The sequence below is a fragment of the Geospiza fortis genome, unplaced genomic scaffold (assembly GCF_000277835.1).
Source record: "Geospiza fortis unplaced genomic scaffold, GeoFor_1.0 scaffold194, whole genome shotgun sequence".
NCBI lineage: Eukaryota > Metazoa > Chordata > Aves > Passeriformes > Thraupidae > Geospiza > Geospiza fortis.
The window spans coordinates 5,892,927-5,901,431 of record NW_005054322.1 but is presented as its reverse complement, the minus strand read 5'-3'; the positions used below and the strand labels follow the sequence as shown (position 1 = coordinate 5,901,431).

Below are 8,505 nucleotides of genomic sequence, written 5' to 3'. Positions count from 1 at the left end.
CTGCCACCCCATGCCGGCCTGCTGTGACCTTGGGGAGCGGAGCTACGGCCTGCCCACGCGGCTATTGCAAGGAGCAGCGCTGCCTTCTGCGTGCGTCTCAGTCTTTGGAGACTGCATGGGCAGAGAGAAACATCTGGAGCTGAAATAACATCTGCTTGCAGAGGACTCTGCAGGACCTGTTACACTAACTAATGCTTCTGTATTTCCAGGTTTGAGGTTGGGATTTGCTTTGGAAGTCACAGAGCAGTTGCTGCCTCGTTCTGCCAACATTCAACTTTTAATATAGTAGTATTATTACAAACAGGAAAAAAAAGGTATGTACTGATATAATGCTAATTTAGTTTTGACTAAGACTTAAATCTTCTGAAAGTGGCACTGGGCTGATATGGATCAGACAACTAAACTTCCTTATCTCTTAAAAGGTCCTTATTTTTATAGGTATATACTTTTTTCCTTCTGCTGCCAAGTTTTCTGTGGGTGATCTGGCATATGCTCCCTTTGAGGACTGGCACGAATCGATAAGCACTCAGCATGATGAAACCAGTGTACATTTTACTGAACGCAGGCAATTGTTGCTCTCTAGTAATTCCTTTCATTCAAAGTCTGTCTCAATGATTTGGTTTTTTCTCCCCTAAATGAAGAGCAAAACTCAGAGTGCAGTGTGAACTCTAATGGGATATATAGGATAACCAAGCATAATTTGGCCTTGGAGCCTCCATGTTGAAGTAACACCTGGTGTGCCATGCTGTCAGTAACAAAACAGTTCAAATCTGAAGCCACAATTGTGAAATTACTTGTGTTAGTGCCATTTATTGCAAGAGCAATGCTTTATTTTATTTTAAACTCATTTAGATTTACGTAACAGATTGGATGGGTAAAATCACTGAGTGACAATATTTGGCCTACTTGTGTATTTTTCTAATGTTCAAGAATAATAAATCTGTTTAGAGACAGGCTTTTTTAAAGCCTTGGTTGTATCCAAGTGTCTATGGTTTTTGTACAAAGGATGTGGTTTATACAATGTGTCTTTCTATGATTCTTTCAAGGTAGCCTACTGGGAATTATGTTTCCCATTCAGATTATGCCAAAATACATTTTGGGAGGTAACAGGCTTCAAAAGAAACATTGCAGTAGGTAGAGGAGTGAAAATTGTTCTGTTTACTGATGTACTGTGCTTGAAGACAGGCTTAAAAGCCAGTGAGGCACTAATTCACATGTGTATTTGTGTGGGTTTTAAGACTCATGCAGCTTTTTGACAGTACTGCCAGACAGCAGCATGGCTCTGAAACAGTGGGAGCTCTTTGGCTGAGTTATTTTACCCCAGATAAAAAAGCTTGTCTTAACTGCTTGCCCAGTGAAAGTATCTTGATGCAAACTTGAGAACTGAATTAATTTGAATGTTTTATTTCAGTGTCAAATTTGTATTTTTTCTTTCCAGCTGCCTTCCTGAGAGATGAGGTGTAATTCTTATTTATAATATTCTGTTGTGGGGGGGACTTGCACTAGGAACATGACAGCCAGACACAATTCAAGATGTTCATGTTCTTTCCCTTTTTACTCCTCTTCTGAAAGCCACCCAGTGTATCATCATGGGTAGAGTTTTCTTAGCTGTTCTTCACCATGAGGAGAGCAGATTCTGTTTTGAGGGTGAGGAGCTGAGACAAGCATGAAATATTTCAGCCTTAAACACCTGAGGGAAGACTATGCCTCTATAATCAATATAAAAGTAACCTTCAGCACTGTTCCCTGGATGTACTCTTTTGCTTTCATTTGAGAGATCCAGGGAGATAAGAAGCTGGAAAACCCAAGTAAGCTCAAGCTAGACAGTGCTACTCCAGATTTGCCCAATGCAGCAAAATCAGTCAAGATACAAGTATGCTAAGTCTCATTCGTGAGCACAACCATTTTCTGTCTCTAAATGAAAGAGTGGATCTGAGGGTGTTCCTGTAACGCTTTTGCCTGTCAAGTTATTGTAAACTGTGTATGTTTTATCTTTCTCTTCCCTCAGGAGACAAGTATCTCCATACCTAACAGGAAACAGGAGACTTTGCTCTGAAATAATTGATAAACAAGTGTGAAGCATGAGGATCAACTCTGCTGTTCAGGCTGCTATTGACCTCACAGCAGGTGCTGCAGGTAATGCTTAATTGCACAAAACTTCTGAGAGACAGTTTCAATGCCTTTGACAAATATAAAAGCAGTTTGCCGTTGCTGAAAAGACTCACCCTCTGTGTTTTAAGGGTATAAGGAGAAGCAGTGACCTCAGCCAGTGCTGCAACTGTATCACTATTGCTCTCCCTGGCGAAACCCCTGCCACACAGTGAAGAAGACATAGCAACTTTCTCAGACTAATCATTTTCTATAAGGAGGTTTAAGTTCTGCTGACATGAGTTTATGAATCAGTCAGAGTATCAGTAGAGTTTTGCAAGGAAGTTGGTGTGTGGTTGATTGAGGTGCTGCTTTTGTCACAGGAACCGTCCCTAACTGAAAGGGACAAAAGGCTACCTGAAGGGTTTCTGGCTCAGACAACATCCTGGTGTGAATCTCTAAAACCTGTGAAGCTCAGTAGTAGAACTGATGATGCATTTGCATAACTGACTTCCACTTCAGTCTACTCTGTGCTGTAAAATTTTGCTGGACCAGTTGTGTGGATATGATTGCACTTTCTCACTGATATTGCCATGTTGGTAATGTCTCTGGCTCAGGGATGCCATTTTGAACTCTGCCAGGGAAAAGGGGTCTTTTTGACACTTCTAACCTAACAGTGGTTATATGGAAAAGGTGGAAGATTTGTCTAATTTACTTTTGTAATTTAGTAGCAGTTTAGACAATGTTAGTGATCTTTTTTTCTTTCCCACATAATAAATATTGCAGTCAGTCCTTTTATGGCAATGTTAATGCTGTGAATATGGCAGTATTAATGGTGTTTAGTGCATTCAATGGTAGTTATTTGCAGTCATTTGTCAGAGTGGAGGTTAACACTGCAGTGAGAAAGAAGGGGTAACAGCAGTGTGGCACCCTCTGCGCTCTTTAGAAAATGTAATTAAGTAAGCAAACAGCTTCTTCCTCCAGAAAATGCATAACCTGGTTTTACCTTCCTCTCCAGATACAGTCTTGACATGTTGAGGCAAGCAAATTCTGGACAAGAATAAATAAGTCATTTGTCTGTCTGTGGTCATAGTCCTTTGCCTATGATCTAAGCAACCTCTAATACCTTCTTTGATTCAGTAGGACTCTTTTCCCCACCACTGCCATAATATTAGGACCACATTTGTCTGAATTTTCAAACAGATTTGACTTTTTGGGTTTCTGATTTGTTTTAATTGTGTAGTTGGTCTGGGTTTTTTGTGACTCTTTACTGCTGGCTGGAAGAATTATTTTTTTCTTAATATTTCAGATAATAACTAGGACTCTTGGTCTTTATCTTGAGGCTTACAAAGTTGCAGTTTACTAGGCTTTTTGAGCCAATGTCATTAACAGCCTTTTTGGAACAGCCATTCTGTCAACTCCCAATTTTTTAGCTTTACATTTGCAAGAACATTCCTGGTTTCCCTGGACATCTTCCAACAGCCATTATTTTATTACAGGAACCTAGCATTTGTCCTGTAGATTAATATCTACCTGACTTCCCTGCAAATAACACTGGCTGAGCCTTCCCAGCTCTGCTTTTCATTTGAAGTTTACATGGGTGTTACTGGTCTGAGCCAGCTACTTTTCTCCTTGGCTATCCTTCCAGAGCAGGAAACTCTTCATGCTTCCTTGCACGATTTGCTCTGAAGCTCTTAATGATCCATATGGTTGAGAATGAGGTTTTATGGCAGCTAGATCCTGAGTTTCTCTCAAAGGCCTGAAGTACCTCTTTGCAGAGGAGCAAGAACAATGTTATGCAAATGTGTTTGCAAAGAGTAAAATGGACTGCTAATAACACTAGTTAAACAAATAGTTACTCTTCTCCCCACTTAAAAAAAAACCAAAAAAAACCTAATCTTAATTGGATGCACAAATTTGTTTCCATTTCAGTTGCTTTCCTATCTGTATTTACAGATAATTTAAGGTATGTGCATGTCAATTGTGCTTTGGTTAAAGATCAGCTTCTGTTTTAGTAAAGTTCTCTCTTGCTAAAAAACAAAACCATGAACCCTATATAAGGTACACCTATCATGTGTTTCCTGTCAAGTATCTGCTTCTAATAGATTGCTATCACTGTACACTGTTTCTTACTGAAAAAGTGCAATATCAGCTCTTCCTGCAGACTACAGAATTGAGTTAGATCAGCAGAAGAACACTGCACTGTGAGAAAAATGGTTATTGATGACATTGATGGAAATATCACACAAGTTTTCAGGGTATTGATCTTGCAGTTCAGTTTGGAAAAGATAACATGTTGAGAAACTTTGCCCTTTTCCCCTTTTTCAGCTTACACTCGACACTTCCAGTCTCTGGAAAGAAATGTGCTTAACAGCCACTTGGAGTTTTGAAGTAAAGGGTTTGAGTCTTTGGTTATCAATTTATTATGTATGATCAGTTTGGCACTCTCAGCAGTGTTCCTCTTGTCCTGGAGGAATCACTTGATTACTAATCTTTCAGGGTTGAGATTTTTTTTTGTTATTATTGGAATGTAAAATCAGAGATGCCTTCCGAACCCCTGCATTAATGGGCAAAGGAAAATGTTGTTTAACTCATTGACACAAGTGACTTGATTGCAGAACAATACCTCTAATTCAGTACAAGTCTCTAAAAGTGAGCTGATTCATTTTGATGCTTGCTTTTCATGCGATAAAAAAATATTTAATGAGAATCATGATGTTACACCTTTGCCTGATTTTTTTTCTTAAGGTAACTAAATTCACCAGTGACAATTGACACCATTGTGCTAAAATCAGTGCACTTGTCTTTTCCTACAGGGAATTAATTAATCTTTGCTTTCTGTATGATTTTCTTAATACTGCTGCTCCAGCATAGGTGTTGCAGTTGTGATAACCTTCAGCCACTGTTAACTTCCACTGCTTGCCTAGGTGGGACAGCCTGTGTGGTGACTGGCCAGCCCTTTGACACTGCAAAGGTGAAGATGCAGACGTTCCCCAGCATGTACAAAGGACTTGTTGACTGTTTTGTCAAAACCTATAAGCAAGTGGGATTTCGAGGCTTCTACAAGGGAACCTCACCAGCACTTGTAGCCAACATTGCAGAAAACTCCGTTCTGTTCATGTGCTATGGATTTTGCCAACAAATTGTGAGAAGAATTGTTGGAGTAGACAGGAAAACAAAGCTCAGGTTAGTAATAAATATCTGGTTTGTATTTTAAAATAAATGAGCATATAAAATGTAATGCAACTGCTATTTGCCAATACTGTACTGTCAGGTGCAAGTGAGGTCCCAGGTTCTCCTCTGACAGTGTACAGTGTAGTAAATTTTGGAATATAGGCCTTAGTGTGACAATATAGCATCTAATATAACAGAGCTGTCTACTAACCAGTCACTGCAGCTGGCTGGTTTACATGATCACAGCTTAACTGGAGTATTCAACACCTGGAACATTTTTACCAATAGGATGGAGCATTTCAACACCTGAAAGCTTGTACTCCTTTAATATCTAGGTTGTTCTGATTTTGCACGGGAGGTAGTGGCTTTTCTTACAAGGAGGCATACTAAGGGAGAAAGGCACTTTTCTAATATTGTCTTGCTTAAAAAATGTATTTATTTAAGGTTCAAAAGCTTGCTCACCCTACAAACCCCTTACCTTTTCCTACCCATTAAAATGTAAGAGGTAGGCCTACCAGCAGTGTGTTTCACTTCTTCACTGTCTTTTATGATCATGCTGGGAGGTGAACCACAGATGTGCAGATGTCCTGGGATCATCTCATGTGACTGAGGCACCATGGTCATGTGGGGATGTAGGGAAGGTAGTGCAGGAAACTTTGAAACAGTGTATTGGTGTACTACTCTGTCTTTGGTGTTGGATACAGAATGGGAATGTGAGTATGTAGCAATAGCAAGCACCTTTGCCATCTAGTAATTATTTCCTTAGTCAGGTAATGGTGCTTTTCAGATCCAAGATGGCTCTTTAATGCCTTGTTGATTCAAGGTCAAATAGTGTGACTGCAGAGCTGTTCTAGGACAAAACATTAAAGAATTTAAGTTTACTGGAAAGATTGTCCCTTGGTGTTGTTTCCTTATTCTCTTCATCTGGATTATTGTGGGGGCACCTTATGAGGCACATGCAAGAGAGAATTGTATCAACATGGTCTTCAGCAGGGCCCTGATGAGAACATGTGGTCTGTCCAGGACATCCCCACCCATTGTTACTGTACTGTTACACCTTCAGAAAAGGACAAACTACAAAATGTTTTTCAGTTAAAGGAGTACATATCACTGATGCATAAGTCGCAAAGAAAAGAGATGAAGGGAGAAATGCTAAATTCTCTTTATCTTTTAACATATGCTTAGTTTAACCAACAGATTTCATCATAAAGTCTAAAGTGAGACAACAAATTGGAAAAAGAAGTGCTAAATTCCATTTGCTGCTCTGCAGGCAGTCACTGATATCTTCCACTTTGAAAGTTCTCATTACTGCCATATCTGAATGCCAGGAGCTTTGCTTCATGTCATAACTTGAGTTTTGTGATGCTTCAAGGTGAAAAGTTGTAGCTTTAATCTCTGATACTATAGATGTATCAAACTGCTGGGCACAAGGCAAGCATCTCCCTTGGATGGAAAGAATTTCTGTGCTGCAGTGAGATCAGTCTCAGCTATGCTGACTCCCCAGAGAAGCTCCACTTCTATGCTATTATGCAGCTCCTGTCCAAAACACCAGTGTCTGTAGGAGCCTGTTTAAAATTCATCATAAAGCAGTGTTGCCCTCGAGTACCAGCCTTTTGAGTCCTGGCAGTTTAGCAACCCAGAATCTGTGGTATGTGTAAAGTCACCACAAAATAAGCCCCAGTTTTGGAACACTGAGTCACTGCAGATGACAGTGCTGTCTTGTTTGGTGGTGTGGTTTATGTTTGTGCTGTGTCTGATTCACATGGTTGCATTCATAGCAGCACATCCATACAAAGAGTACAGTGATCCATTGTGCCTTTCAGTTTTCTAGCATCTTCCACTGAAGGCCTTTATTAATACTGGTAAGGTGAATTTGAAAATACTGACATCTATCTATATGAGGTGATTATTGCTTCTGGTCTACCAAAAGTTGCCTAGTAAAACAAGTCTATGGAAATCTTCATAAATGCCATCAAATCTTCCTTTCCTGGCTTTTCTTCTGCTCCAATTATTCAAGTATAGCTAAAAGGTTAGAGGTTGCAACACACCTCTTTGGTGTCAAAAGGGTGTCTTTCAGCTGTATAAGAATATGGAATGAGCTAGGTTTTTCCTCCCTCTGGTTTGAGTAACTGCCCTTTGCCCTCAAGAATCTTTCCCCCAAGACTGCCAGGTTTTTTTGATGATACTTAGGGTACAGGTTCAGGAAGCTCATTGCTGGTGCAGTGGCTCCACTGCACTGAAGGTCAGTGCCCAAATACCTTCTGCAGTTTCTTTCTTGCAGTGATCTACAGAATGCTGCTGCAGGCTCCTTTGCCTCTGCCTTTGCCACCCTTGTCCTCTGTCCCACAGAGCTGGTGAAGTGCCGGCTACAGGCCATGCATGAAATGCAGTTGTCAGGAAAGATAATCCAGGGACACAAGTAAGTATACACCCAGCTCAATATCCCTGAAACCCTTTCTTGTGTATTATTTCTTCAAATCCTGTATTGGCTCAGTGTCACATTTATAGTGCACTGCTAACCAGAGAAGAGTTGTGACTGGGAGGGTCACAGCCTGCTGACCTTCTGGGTGATAGTAAAGCTGGATGCCAGTGAAGGGCTCCCAGCAGGATCTTGCTCTAAGTCTTACATAAATTCAATTGTTTGCACGCTAGGTCTCACCATTAATTGTTGCTGCAGTTGCCTACTGGTCTGTTACTTCTCATTATCTGGCTAATAAGTATCACTAACTGGGTCAACCTCTCTCAGTACAGTTTGGTCAGTAGTGAAGGGTGTTATCCAAAAGGATGGTCCCCTTGGATTTTATCGTGGCCTGTCAAGCACTTTGCTGCGGGAAGTCCCAGGCTATTTTTTCTTCTTTGGAGGGTATGAACTGAGCCGGACATTCTTTGCCTCTGGGAGATCAAAAGATGAATTAGGTATGGTGCCTTTTTACGGGTGGGTTTTGACATGCTGTCATGGGGGACATAAAGGGGGGCATATCTTCTCTGAAGATATACTAATAATGTTGTAAAATACATGTAAATGAAGGAGATGAGGCATACTAAATATGGAGGGCTGCATCTTGTATATACACAGTAATAAATTATTGATGTGACCATTTTCCAGTGAAGCGGGATGTATCATAAATAGAGAATTAATACACTGAGCTAACACTACAAAACTGCTGAAATATCTGACCCCACAGTGTAACACAACTCTGAACTATTTCATTTCAGCTGCCATTCAGAGTGATTTTGAAGTAT

General features: G+C 40.4%; 1 protein-coding gene across 1 annotated transcript in view; it reads left to right on the top strand.

Annotated features, from left to right (window-relative positions):
- Positions 1-184: 184 nt before the first annotated feature.
- SLC25A15 (solute carrier family 25 member 15) overlaps positions 185-8,505 on the top strand; it is a 12,243-nt gene continuing 3,922 nt past the window's right edge. Inside the window, exons 1-5 of the mRNA XM_005420790.2 lie at positions 185-314; positions 2,009-2,136; positions 5,016-5,274; positions 7,544-7,681; positions 8,009-8,178. Of these exons, the coding sequence (XP_005420847.1) occupies positions 2,082-2,136; positions 5,016-5,274; positions 7,544-7,681; positions 8,009-8,178 (622 nt within the window). The 5' untranslated portion in view covers positions 185-314; positions 2,009-2,081. The remainder of the gene's footprint in view (positions 315-2,008; positions 2,137-5,015; positions 5,275-7,543; positions 7,682-8,008; positions 8,179-8,505) is intronic.